Source organism: Zalophus californianus, chromosome 2, assembly GCF_009762305.2.
Source record: "Zalophus californianus isolate mZalCal1 chromosome 2, mZalCal1.pri.v2, whole genome shotgun sequence".
Classification (NCBI taxonomy): domain Eukaryota; kingdom Metazoa; phylum Chordata; class Mammalia; order Carnivora; family Otariidae; genus Zalophus; species Zalophus californianus.
In genome coordinates this window covers 20,188,982-20,203,589 of record NC_045596.1, presented here as the reverse complement: position 1 = coordinate 20,203,589, position 14,608 = coordinate 20,188,982, and the positions used below count along the sequence as shown (strand labels likewise).

The 14,608-nt window shown below is 38.0% G+C and overlaps 1 protein-coding gene across 2 annotated transcripts in view; it reads left to right on the top strand.

Moving 5' to 3' along the window:
- Positions 1–13,213, top strand: part of SEPSECS (Sep (O-phosphoserine) tRNA:Sec (selenocysteine) tRNA synthase) — a 35,298-nt gene extending 22,085 nt beyond the window's left edge. The window contains exons 9-12 of one of the 2 annotated variants that reach the window (XM_027599375.2): positions 5,485–5,578; positions 7,560–7,650; positions 7,742–7,771; positions 9,048–13,213. In XM_027599375.2, the coding sequence (XP_027455176.1) occupies positions 5,485–5,578; positions 7,560–7,650; positions 7,742–7,771; positions 9,048–9,351 (519 nt within the window). In that variant the 3' untranslated portion in view covers positions 9,352–13,213. The remainder of the gene's footprint in view (positions 1–5,484; positions 5,579–7,559; positions 7,651–7,741; positions 7,772–9,047) is intronic. The other variant, XM_027599376.2, reaches the window with a different exon arrangement.
- The last annotated feature ends 1,395 nt before the right edge of the window (positions 13,214–14,608 follow it).

The window sequence follows — 14,608 nt, the reverse complement described above, 5'->3', positions numbered from 1 at the left end:
TAGATGCTCATCAGATGTTTGTTGAATGAACTAGTGGAAGGTATTTGGGAACACCTAGGTTTAGTTTTGTATAGTCATCTCTTATTTACACAGAATAAGTATCTTTCTGGAAAATTAGAGAGCAAATTAACTTTTTGATACTGACTTACATTATGAATTAGATGTTCTCATAGAAATATTTCTCTATATGGTTATAGTTGGAAATTTGTGAAAAGAAGTGAATTAAAAAGGTGATGACCTGTTGTGTGTAACAGGTATTATACTTCTGGGAGTAGGTCTTCCTCTCTAGCAGGTATTCCTCTTCCAAAATAATTTCCTTACCTTAGGATTTAGGACTTGTTGATTTTAGGGGTGCTCTGTTGGAATCTAAGAATTTCCATGATGCCATGGTTCTTCTGATTTTTGACATTTAGGTTTTGACTTAAAATTTTTCAGCTACTTTTAGAGGATTCCAGACATCCATGCATGTGTACATTTTGCTTAGCATGAAAAAGAAAATCCACCTGCTTTGGGAATGACCTGTAGAAATATGTAGCTTAACTGGTAAATAGATCCAGCAGGTAGCCCAGCTTTGCTTCTCATTGGGACTTTGTTCATCAATGTATAAATATTTTATGGGCCAGATTTTATATTCTAGTGATATTTATGAATTGGATGGCTCCATCTCAGATGTTAAGAGGTAACTTCTCTTTGTAACATCCAGAACTTTGTTCTTTTCCTTTTATCTCGATGGAGTAGAGTAGGATTCACAGGGATAGGACAAGAATAGGATTGTAGCTACAGGGCATTAACATGTGTCTGTAAGAGTCCTGCCAGCTAATGTTAGTTATTATTTTTTAGTTATTTTTTTTTTAAATTTATTTGAGGGAGAGTGTACAAGTGTGAGGTGGGGGGCAGGCAGAGGAGAGGGAGAGAGAATCCAAGCAGACTGTGCAACTGAGCGCAGAGCCTTACTTGGGGCTCGATCTCCCGGCCCTGAGATCACGACCTGAGCCAAGACCAAGAGTCGGATGCTCCACCGACTGCACCACCCGACGCTCCACTAATGTTAGTTATTTTAACCTGAAAACTCTTTTAGGAGGGAAAAGTAGGTGGGTGGAAAGTGAGCAGCACTTTTATGAATGTTTGTTGTGTGCCAGGAGCTCTGCGGGGTTTATTACACTCATTATTTCATGGACTATTTAAAGCAAGTTTGTGAGGTAGGTATTATCCCCATTTTACAGATGAAATTGAGGCTCAGAGGTGTTAAGTACTTAGCCAAAGAGCACAAAAAGTGCCAGAACTGCCACTGTCTGATTAGGTCTGTGTGATTCTAAAGCCTCTGCGCTTCATGTCTCACCACTCTCTTCTCGCTGCTTCCAATCACGCATCCAGCATTGAGGGAGTGCTTTCCCACTCTGGGCTGGGCGTTGGAGCCATAAAAATGCTGATCTCGTGACCCTCTATTCTTAGCTACTGGAGGTATGTAAAATCCCAAAGGCTCTAATATATTAATTGGTTATATTTAAAATTCATTGTATAGAATTTACTTAGAGACTACCTGAAGTAATCTTCAAAGTACTAAAGTGCTCCTTTGAGAACTCTCATTGTAAGTGAATAAAAGTTTACTCTTTAACAACTTCATTCAACAGGCAGATCTTTTCATTGAAAAATGTGGTTGTCCTCGATAAACTGTAATTGCATATATGTAGCATAAATATTGTTTTTTTATTGGATTTGTTGCAGAAGTAAGGGCCTCTTTTGTTTAAATGGACTTGCTCTTGAACTGTGAAAATTTAATCGTGATAGTTTATCGGTTCAGCTCTGGAGAAGCTGAGGTAAAGCTATTTTGCTTCAGCTATTTATATACCATCACTGAGAGCTCCTTTTTATATTATCAGTGTTATTGCGTACTAAAAAAGCAGTGTTAAAAGAAAACTTAGGATTTTTTTTTTAATTCTGTGCCCTTATTCATCACAATGATATTTTTAGAGGTTATTTCATCTAGTATATCTCTTCAGAAAGGGCTTTATCTTTTCACAGTAGAGGCAGACAAGAACTCAGCTTGAAGCCACTCCTTCTCAAGCCTTCTTTTTTGAAGGGTGAAAGGATCAGAGAGAGTGGAACTGTGTGTGTGAGTTGAACCTCTGCCCTTAGCCCCTTCCCGATCCACACATCTTCACTGAGGGGAGAAATGGCCATGAATTTAACTGAAGAGGCCTTTAAGAAAAGGGGTTAAAATTTAAGACACCATTTCTATGAGTTTCTCTCTGCAAAAAGAAAGATCAGTCTTAGAAGTTTCTCCTCACTTCTCTTTGCTTCTGGAGAAGGCCATCATTCTGCTTAGCTTTCCTTTTAGAAGAGTGCTTTGCCGAACAGGGCAAGCAGGTAATCATTCATTGTTGCAAATATCTGCTGAATTGGACAAGTGCAGAAGAGGAATGACAACGGATGGCTGCTCCAGCGGCTAGCATTTGTTAGCTGAAGCTCTGGGAGACAAGCTAAGTTCTAGAAGAACATCAGACATACAGCCTCAAACACTGTCCTATAACAAAGCTAAGTTTGGAAACATGAGGAGATTTGCCGCCCTAGAAGTGGAGTTCTTGAATCTCAACAAAAGGGTGGCATTTCAGGCCTGGCTGTGGGACCTCGACAGAAGAGTTTTTGGAAGCCGTGCTTTAGCCTGAGATGCACGGCCTGCTGAGAATGCCTGGGTCCTGTCGGCTGGTCACAGGCAGAGCAACGTGTACTGCATTTAGTACTGGTGTCTGCGCATATGGACCTCTGTGTGTGTGGATCTGTACCCGCAGTCTCTTGTCCATCTGCCCTTTCATGGTATTGTGGACATGTTAGACCACTTGTTATGTTTCCCTTTTGATTTATTACTGACCCTCCAAGACGTATTATGATAATTTGCGAAGTTCTCTTTTCATCTGGTCTTGTAACATGCAACAGTATGTTTCAGAAAACATGATACATAAGACATTTTGCCTTAAAATTTAGTGAATTACGCACATTTGGGGGTTATGGGGAGGGATAGGCTAAATGTTGGGATTTACGACTGCAAATCAGTTTGTGAAAGGCCACGTGAAAGATAATCCTTAATATAATTCAACTTCCCTTCCATTAACATCTTGAACTATGGTGTAAAGTTTTGTATTTTTATTCTAGAAATATAGCTGACATTAGCATTCAGGTGTGCAGTTCAGTTTATCTCTGGTGAAGACTCTTTTAAAATTAAGTTAAATACAGCACAAAAGACATAGAAAATCAATAATATTTCATTTCTTTTAAGTAAGATCTTTCTATATACATTTGCTTTGGGTGCTTATAAATTTCTCCCTTTACAGAAGTATTTTATAATAAATGTCAGTTATAGATTTAACTGTGGCAAAAAAATAGTGCAAGTTTTGTAGTATTTTTAATATATCAGGGAAAAACTGCTTAGCTAAGTAGTAGTGTAGGAAATAGTGGTAGTCTCCTAAACGATATTAATGGGAGAACATTTAGGGCCTTAAGCTGTCAAATATCGTAGGATTCAGTATATTGTGCATTAAGATATTTAAGCTTCTTTGCTTACTGGATTACCTCTCATAACCTTTCACACAGAGTATTTGCAGTTGGATGTGAATTTGACTCACAAATATTTTCTTTTTTGTCTAATTACTCATATACTAGTGATGTGTAAGATTTAGTTACCTTAGCATTATGTTTGTAGTCTAAAGATATTAGGTGCAGTTAAAACAATTCTAGTGGCATTAGGAAGTGATTGCTAGAACCAGTTAAAACTGATTTGTTATTAGCAATGGAATATTATGAAAATCTCAGTTTTTTAATAGCCATATGTGCATCAGTAAGTTTAAAAGCACCCTCTAGGGGTGTTACTAAGGAAACATTTCCTCTTTTTTTGGAAATAGCTAACTATATATTATATAACTGGTATAACTATATATTTTTTCAGGTCAGAGTATAAAATATACCATGTTGACAAGGGTAAAAATGTTTGTGGTCTTAAGTAGACTAATTAATAATTAACAAACTTGGTAGACTTTTCCTCTTCTTATTCTTAACAAAAGAAGGATTTAGTAGGATCAGACTGTCTAACCTTTACCTTAGAGAAAACTGAAGTAGTTTTTGTGGCCTTTGAAGTAGAAATATCATTTCCTGCTGTCTTTACTTGGGTCCAACTCTGTTGGCCATTGGCTCTTTGGTGTATCTTTAGAGTTTTATGTGTTTTGACTATGACTTGGAGGAGGTCAGTGCAAATGGGCTTCTTCAGGAAAGACTTATTTGGGCAGATTTTTATTTTAACACTTTATAAAGAGCTTACTAGAAGAAAGTATAATTTTAGGTCAAACAGTTGCCAATTTAATATTTATTTACAATATTTTGTTAAACTTTGTTAAACTACTTACATATATGTGCACATGTATGTAAAATATTTTTATTTTATTTTCTACTATTAGATATACATTATTTTCCAGAGTAGGACCAAGAATACAAATTTTCATTTTTAGTTGCTATATTCTTTTGAGTTGAGGGAATTGTTAATTTTGAGTTTGTGCAATTTAAAGGAAATGCATTTTAAACTTTTTCCTAAGTTACTTACATACGAAAAGTCTGGCACATTTTTTCTTGGTGTTTGGAAAACAGTAGTGAAGAACACCAAGTCCCTGCTTTCAAGTTTTCCTTTGAGTAGGTAGTCACAGTGAGTACTCATTTAAGCAAGTAAATGAGGTAATTTTAGACTGTGATAAGTATAGTGGAGAACCCAGAATACATAGTGGTTGGAGGGAGATTGGGAGTACATTAATAGGGAAGTCATAAAGGGAGGTCCCATGGAATGTTGCTGGAGAAGAACTGTCTGAGTTCAGGGGAAGCAGGCATGAAGGTTCTGACACTAGAAGGAGCTTGGCGTGTTCAGCGGTTGGAAAGGAGGCTGATGTGGCCAGCGCTATCCTAAGTGGGGGGGTGACAGTTGCCCAGTTGGCTATGTTGGCCGTGCTATTCATCTGGGGCCTTCTAGGATAATCCTTACAGAGGGGAGTCAGTCATCGGGAGGGACATGATCTGCTTTATGCTTTTCAGAGACTACACAGGACCTCTGCATGTAGAACAGATTGTAGAGGGGCAGGAAGGCTAGTAGAGAAATCGTTTAGAATCTTGCCTGTGGTCCAGGGAACAGGTTGATGGCTGCTTGGACTAGAGTGGTCACCCTGGAGGTTCTGAAAAGAGATGGATTTGTGATAGATACCTAATAACCCCCAGGCAGGAAATGTGCTGGTCCTTTGCCTTCTTTACCTAAATCCTGTGGTTTCTGATAGTTGTGGCAGCTTCGAATCTCACTATATTGTGTCATCAAAGGAAAGAATTGCTCCTAGAGCACGTAGATGAGTTAATTTACAGCACAGACGTCACACCAGACGGATTTTGTCTTATTTAATCTGGCAGGTGGCAGTAAGCATTTATTTGATTTCCTTTAAATGTAACATTTTATTGTTGCAGGAGATGTTTTCATACTTGTCCAGCCAACTAAAGAAGCTGTCAGAAAACTACAATGAAAGGCTGTTGCATACACCTCACAATCCCATATCTTTAGGTAATGTATTTTTCTTAAGGAAAAAAAAATCAGTGCTTCTTAACCTTCCCCAGGGAGCTGGTATTTCTAGAAAGAGTATGGATTCTTTCTGGTTACAATGATATTTCTAAATTCATTACAGTATTAATCTGGAAATTGAGAAAGTTTAGCCTTTAAGAATGCTTTAATGTATTTCTGAGATAAAAAGTATACACTGAAAAGAATCCAAATCAATATTAAGTATTATAATGCATATACAGAAAATTACACTTTAACTCCTGCTTCTAACCAAAATAATTTAGTCACTAGTAAAGAACTCTATAAAAATTTTTAAAAAGTTTCTACCAGTTAGCAAAATACCATAATATTAGAAATTAAATCTATATTGTTTTTAATGCTATGATTGTTTTCCTGAGTGCCTTTATGTTAGAGAACTCTGTATTTATGATAATTTCCTTTGTATAAGGACTATATATTTTTGTCACATAGTACAAGGGCTACTAAACAGGTAATATGAATGTTGACTTTTATGCATTTAATTTTTTTTTTTTTAAAGATTTTATTATTTGACAGAGAGAGTGAGAGAGCACAAGCAGGGGAAACAGTAGAGGGAAAGGGAGAAGCAGGCTCCCCACCAAGCAGGGAGCCCGATGCAGGGCTTGATCCCAGGACCCTGGGATCATGACCCGAGCTGAAGGCAGACGCTTAACCATCTGAGCCACCCAGGTGCCCCTATTTAACTTTTAAGTTTCATGATTATCCCTTTTGTGAATATATACAGTATAACATATTTCATATTTTATGTATATCTAAGGAAAGTGAGGAATCAATCATTTGTAACTGAAGCCTTTTTCAGGAATCGGCTTCCATGGAAAACCATTTACCACTGATTTATAATAAAGCCGACCCTAGTTAGTCCTTTGCTGGTTTATAATCTATGTAGATGTTGTAGAAGATGATACGGTGTGGTTTGAATCCCAACTCTGCCATGTACTAACCTCTAACCTCCTTTCCCGCATCTATAAAATGGAGATAATGATCCCTCACATAGTTACAGAATGGGTGAGGGGCACCTGGGTGGTTCAGTTGGTTAAGTGTTTGACTCTTGATTTCGACTCAGGTCATGATATCAGGGTCGTGAGATCAAGCCCCAGGTTGGACTCTGCACTCAGTGCAAAATCTTAAAAAAAAAACAAAACAAAATGGTTGAGATTATAAAGTATCTAGTATGGTAAATCCTCAGGAGATGGTAGCTAGTGGTGGTGGTGAGAATATAGTTTACCCACATAACCTCAGAAAGATAGTTCTCATTTTCATGGGCAGAAGTTGATCTTACTTAGTCTTACATATATACTGAAAATATCCCACATTTTCATTTTATAAGGTCTTAAAACATGGTTGAATTTTAATAAACTGTCATATTGATCGTGTCAGTGTTCCATCTTTAATTGGAAAGTTCACTCTTTAGAAAGGTGAGAGGGAAATTCTGTTCTGGTTCTGAGTAGGTTACTTTGTATTAACATCTTTTTGTCTGACATGCAAACAGATCCTTACTATAATTTATTAGGTACATTAAAATGAAATCATGCCACTTGACCATGAATAAAAAGTAATGTCTCCATGCCATTTACAAAAAGTGTATGATTCCTTTTGTCTGAGGTACTTAGAGTAGTCAGAATCCTAGAGACAGAAACTAGAATGGATGTTGCCAGGGGGTTGGGGTGGGGGAGAGGAGAATGGAGAGTTACTGTTGAGTAGGTACAGTGTTTGTCTTGCAAGATGAAAAGAATTACGGGGACGGATGGTGGTAATGGTTGCACAACAGTGTGAATGTGTTCAGTATCACTGAGCTGTACACCTAAAAATGGTTGAGATGGTAAATTTATGGTATGCGTATTTTAACACACACACAAAAGTAGGGTCTCCATCATTAAGTATTTATTTTTTGAGTGATTTTGTGCTGGTGAACCAAGGTACATTGGGATCCCTTTTTCTTTTTCAGCTGTGACACTTAAGACACTAGGTGAACACCAAGACAGAGCTATCACTCAGCTTGGCTCAATGCTTTTTACCAGACAGGTTTCTGGAGCCAGGTAGGTATGTGTGAAAGAGGCCTGGATTTATTTGGCTTTTCCAAAAAGTTAACTGTAATAAAGTATTTTTTCCTGAACAATTGTCCCCCAGGTATATGCTGAGCTTGAGAGTTCATCATGGGTGAGGAACAATGAGGTGGAGAGTGTGTAAAGCTGTGATAGCCCACCTGTGGAAGGCCCGTGCTTGAAACAGTCTCAGAAGGACAGGGACCTTGTCTGTTTTCATGGACATACAGAAACAAAGTTTCATCACCTCTCTGTACAAATTTTTATTGTTACTTTCCTTTGTTCGATCATCTTCAGTGGTGTCACATTGTGGTGCTAGAAATAAGTCATCTTCATTACTAAATTCAGATGAAAACATTTTTAAGGACAAGCCCATTTCCTGAACCAAAAAGTTATGCCATTCTTGTCTAAGTACTGCCTTTGAAAAATGTGCTTTTTGCTCTTATATGTACATGGCTTAAAAATGAATTTCATTTTTCATTTTATATTTGATGAGGTCAGAGAAAAATGACTTGAAAAGAAATATCTTGCTCTAAGTACTCTTCTTTACGTGCCTCTATTAAAGAATTTCTCTGTGACTACCAGAGATTAGAAATTTCACATCAAAGGACAATTTTTTAAAAGAAAAAAAATCTTAGATTAATTCAGCTTTTATCTTGATGAACTATATCCATATACAGCATAGTTTTGACGCTTCTAAAATGGTTTTCTTGGCCTTGCTTTTAGTGTTGCCACTATTTGTCTTTTTGTTTAGGTTGATTTAATTGACATTTTTTTTTTAAGTACTGTTAGAAATCTGCTTATATCAAGTATGCCAAAGAAATCAAGCTTAAAAAAATGCATGTGCCATTGCCAAATATCACTGCTTACTGACCACCACACCGCTGTACGCAGTCACGGAAGTTTTGCTGGATCCTTGCTTTTAAAACCGTCCGTTGCACAGCACAGATCAGATAGGTATAGTTCCAGCTTGTTGATTACTGCAGGTGATACAAGGCAGTTAGTCAACGTGCTTTGACTTAAGAAATTTCAGTATCCCATTGAAGGATATATGTGTGAAGTCAGATTCCATATTTAGTACAAAAACAAATAAGTTTTTTTTCCTTTTTCTCTGAAGAAGGTGCTAAGGTATCTTTGATTCCTGGAAGTTATAGCTCTTTAATGGAAGATAGTAAATGGTCACCTCCAGGCAGCACTCTTCTACGGAGAATAGCCGTGTATTGTGTAATTTTATTTTAAGGCTGCCACAGTCTGTTTTCATAGGCCATGGTTTATGGACTGTTGTTAAACTTCTTTATCTGTAGATCTGAAGCTTAGGAACACAGCTAATCTGTTGTTTTTGGTGATACCCTGTTAACATCACCAGACACACTCAATCTTTTCCCTTTCAGGGTTGTGCCTCTTGGGTCTGTGCAAACCGTGAGTGGCCACACTTTCCGAGGCTTTATGTCACATGCCAACCATTACCCTTGCTCTTACCTCAATGCTGCAGCGGCCATCGGAATGAAGACACAGGATGTGGATTTGTTCATGAAGAGACTTGACAAGTGTTTAAAGATAGTAAGAAAAGAACAAAATAAAGAGAGTAATGCATCTGGGGTTGACAATTACGACAAAACTGAAGATGTGGGTATTGAAGAGATGGCTTTAAAACTAGATAATGTGCTTCTTGACACGTACCAGAATTCTTCATGACATGTGAAAGGTTTCTTTTTGATCATTTGAAAGAAGTGATGAGGCTGCAGTACAAATAAGCAGTTTAAAGATAAGGCTTGTGCTTTTAGAATTGAGAATGTCATGGAGAATATTTGGTCAAGATACAGAATGCGGTCTGAGCTAGCCATTGATGACTGTTATGTTTTTTTATTCTTAGACTGCCTCAATCATTATGATCCTTAACAGATAAAATATAATTAGGATTTTCCTAATTGTTAGAATATTTGTCAATTAAGTATTATGATTCAGATAATTCTTACTAATGTGACAGTAAAGTTACTTCTAATTCTTTTTGAAATGTGTAAACTGCTTCCTCCTAACCGTTCTCTACCATTCACAAATTACATATGTTTCTGGTCACAGAGAAGTTAGAATGATCTAGTGCTAACTATTTACAAGATGTTGATGTGTGTAAGTCACGGTCTGCCTGTGAAATGGACATTCCCCAGGGAAGCAGAGTCCAGGCGTAAGCTTTAGTTTTCACTCTGTGGCCGTGGTTCTCAACTGGGGATGATTTGCTTATATCTAAGCAACATCTGGGGACATTTTTGGTGGTCACAACTTGTGGAATGCTATTGACATCTAGGGGTGGGGGCCAGGGGTACTACTGCTCAATATCCTACGGTGGACGAGACAACTTCCCAGAACGAAGCCCCAGATCTCAGTAATACTGAGGTCAAGGAAGTACTACTCTGAACCAACTCCTCAAGTAAAGTTTCCTGCAGCAACAGTAGTGCTTCAAAGAAGAAAGCTCTATAAATGTTATCAGATTGTACAGCGTTGGATTCTTAAGTGATTACCAGGGCTACCCGTTCTAAACATGAGATTCTATGGCACTTGTGCATTTTTCCATTTGGGCCAGTGAAAACTTTATTCTACTGTTTTTGCTTTAAGCGGGCTCTGCATATTGGTTAGTTTGTTCCAGTGTTGAGCACAGCCATTATCAAGAGTGCTTAACCTGAGTATTTTTGAGTATATTTTGCTAGGGAGGTGAAAATGATGTAGTAGGCTAAACAGGTGTATTCCCGTCCTCCCCCCTCCCACATGCTCACTTTCTTAGTCTGGTATTCCAGACTTACTGGCTATAACAATTTTTGTTGCTTATTTTTAAGAAATAGACTAATGTCTCAAAGCCTGAGGAATTAGTGAAGCTTTTGAGTACACCAAAATGCCAAAGCTATATTTCTCAAGACGTGCTCGGTGGAGTGGTATTCCTATGAGATGCACGGGGGATAAAGTGTTCCACGGGCAGATCATTTTGGGCCTTCGTAAACCTGCCTGTCGGCATATTGAAGGCTCTGAGAATTCCTTGGAAACCTACTTAAATGTGTCCCTATCTAAAGGTGGAACCTTTTTTCAATTAAATACTTACTGTGACATCCCACTGAACATGATTTTGAAAACACTGCAGTTGAGAATGCAGCCTTGGTTTCTGGGTTGTGTTTTTCCCTGTCGATTTGGTCGTGTAAACCATGTCACACATGAACTCAGACAGATAGCACTCCCGTCAGTGTGTAAGTTAAAATACTCTTGACACTAGCTTGACCACCTTGGACGTCGAGACTGTTGAGATAAGGTACTTAATTATCAATATTGTAAAAGTTACTTTTAAACTATTGTATCTTTGGGGTTCCAGTATTTTAGATGTCTTTTTCTAATAGCTATAACAGCACATTCCAGAGGAGTAAATCCTGGATTAAAAGGTGGTGTGGGGTTTTCTATGTGAATTTGGGACCGAGTTGTAGACCCGAGTCTGCCGGAGGGAATGGAGCAATGTTGCAGATACTAAGTGCTGGTGGCACAGCTTCCTGGACGCGGGGGCCAGGCCGGATTTCTGGAACAAGAGATCTATACCTTGTGATCATCATTTAGCTTGAGAAGGCCGGGGCCAAGAGACCAGCAAATGTTTTCTCATCTGCAGTGTATCAGCAGTTCTTGGGCATCAGCTGCTGAATAGATAATAATTCTAATTGAAGATAAATTACATGAACCCACATATGAATGGTAGATGTGTTGTAACATTTCATTCCTGGCACATAAAATCAGCTGCAGTTTTTATTATTCTTTCTTTTCAGGGGTTTTGGAATAGCGCTATTCCTGATGGTTTAAATTTGACCTTGAGGTCCTGGAATTCATGAGTTTTTGAAGGGGTGCTGTAGGTTCTGCACATTCAGGCTTGCCTTCGCTCCCACCCCAGGGTCGTTTTTACTCACTCTTGCCCACTTCCACATATAAGTGTAAGAAAGTATGTACGTACAATTATTCATTTTACATTGCTAGTACTGATCGGTAAAATCGGTAAAAAAAAAAAAGTAATTGGCCTTTGTTACCCTTGAACTATGGCAGAGTGGCAACAGGGCGATCCAGTTTCCAATCACGACTAAGATGACCTGTCTTTATGATCCAACTGCCCTTATTAAGGCTCTCAGGTAGAGTTTTGGAGTTTGGTTTTTAAAGTCATTGGACTGTGGTAGCCTTCCCAGAAAAGAAAATTGAATAACACAAAATATTCTTTAGGTCACTACACAATGTGTTACTTATACGCACAGCAGGGAAAGGTATTTTAAAATCCAGCTCTCAGTTTGGCTCTTATGTCCTCTGTTGATGAATTCTCACTCTATCAGGGAATGATATGTGATACCAGCCTCAGGAGCTCAGTGTTCAACCATAAATCTTTCTATTTAGCTTTTTGTATTAGTTGAATGAAGTTATAGAATGTGAATTATTGAATACAGTTTCTGTTCAGCCAATAGGCACTTGATGCACAGAATGGTAAATTTAAATATAAATGAAGTTTTTTCTGCTATTTCTCCCGAGCACATGACTTTCCTGGGGTTCTGTTTCTGTAAGCGCCCCATTGTGTCTGTCATCGGGCCTGAGCCATGGGCTTTGCTTCCATTTGTACACTATACGCCTATGAGAGGCTTTAGTACAATTTGAATGAAATAAAGACAGTTTTTTTTTTTTAAACCAGCGATGTTACTTTAATCTTGAAATTAATAGCTCATCGTGAGAGTAAAATTCTTGTGTCCTTTCAAAGGGGAGAATAGCCAACAGTTGACAGTAACTACAGCAAACTGGTGAGTCTCGTTCGTGTAACACTCAGAGAAAGGTTTTTGCATACATACACGTTTGGTGCACACAAAGCTTGGGGTTTCTCCTCCCATTTCCTAAGATGTCCTAAGTTCTCCCAGGCCCTTAAATGATTTTGTTAGGTTTTACGTTCATGAGGTTGACTTTATATTGGAACGAAAAAATAATCTGGCTTGTATACACAGAAGCCTGGTCATCTCAGAAGTTAGGTACCCTCTGAATAATTTGATAAAAACTGTATATATGCTGTTAGCAGTTAAAAAAAATTCCCGGAAGCAGCTTTTCCTCTCCTGTCACGTGTTGATTCTATAGCCGCGCTTAGTGTATAGGTCTTAGACCTCCCCACCGCATCCCTCTGTGCCTTTCTTCTTGGCTTCCTGCTCCTTCGGCCGTATGCTGTGTACACATGTCAGGTGATGAGTTCAGGGCTAATGAATATATCTTTATAATATCCCACCTACTATTCAGGTCAACCTAAGGCCTTAGGCAAAATCTGGAAGTGTTTATACTGTTTTGTTTTTATCAAGCGGTGTCAACTTGATCTTTTAGAGAAATGTGAAGAAAAGCTATGTTTCACTGTGTAATTGTGAGGGGACTCGACCTACTGGAATTGAAGCTGATGTCAGCCGGCTACCCTATACATTTTACCAAAAGAAAAAAAATGTTTCAAAAAATATTTTTGGTGTAGACTGTTTAAAAATAAAAATTATGTAATTTATTACATGAAATAAATTTTTAATCATTGACAGTGCATTTCCTTATTTTACCTAATCATTGCTGCAGATCAAATTTGAAAGTACAGATAATGAACACCAAATTACTTGCTCATTTTTTGATTCGGTCATCAGTACCAATCAGCAAGAAAAGTCCTATTTACAATGGAAATCATGAATCACGGGGTTGGGGGCTAGTTTGTTATTGTTGTTTAAAGAGGAAGGAGATGACGTTCCAGCAACCTCTTGCAAAGGATCTATTGACTATAGAAAGTTGGATGCATAGAAACATTTCATCTTTTCTAAAAGAAACACTTTATCTTTTATTTGAAAATAAAATAATGTTACTTCTTCAGATTTCATTTTTAAATTGTGCTGTTTGAATTTTGCAAGTAGTTCTCATTTGATTTGGAGCTGGATCTTTGCACGGGTACTTATTAAGCATGTGAGCTCACATATTTAACCTCTGAATATCCGTCCCATCATATGTGAAATGGGTACAATCTTACAGGATTGAGGATTAGATAAGGTGATAATACATGTAAAGATTTAGCTCAGTACCTGAGATAGCACTTTCTGCTAATAACTGCTATGATGTTCTACATCAAGTTAATTTGTACTAGATTTAAATAAAAATATATTCATTTTCTAGTTAATTTAGTAGAACTCTTTGAGGGGGAGTCATCAATGGTTTTTGTCCCTTCTCCAGTGGAAATTAAAAAGTATGTGGTTGATTTTAGATGACCATCTTTTTTTTATTTTCAGAGTTTCTATTTTGGTTTCTATTTGCTATTTTGGTTTCTATGAGTTTCTTTTTGTTTTGCATTTACACTTGAGAACTATTTTTAAGAAACGTATTTAAAATGCATTCACTTTTTTTTTAAGATTTTACATATTTGACAGAGAGACACAGTAAGAGAAGGAACACAAGCAGGGGGAGTGGGAGAGGGAGAAGCAGGCTTCCCGTGGAGCGGGGAGCCGGATGTGGGACTTGATCCCAGGACCCTGGGACCCTGACCCGAGCCGAAGGCAGACGCTTGACGACTGAGCCACCCAGGCGCCCCTGCATTCACTGTTTTATGCACCTGAACTTGGATCACAACTCAGGAGAGATGTACAGAAATGGTTTGTGCCACAGTGACTTCCATATCAGCCAGCAGACCCACAAGCATAGCAGTTCATTATATTTAGTCCTATTCTTAGATGACTTTCCACATTCAGTAGAATGACTAACAGCTCCCAAATTTACATCTTTAGTAGACCTCTTTCCTCAACTCCACACTCATGAAACTGCCTGATCATCTCTTGGATGTACTAGACGTTCATCTCCCTCATGCCAAGGGTGATTCTTTGATCTTTTCCCCAGAAAACCTGTTCCACCCACAGCCTTCCTCTTCTCAGTTGAATAGACTTCTGCTTTTTCAATTACT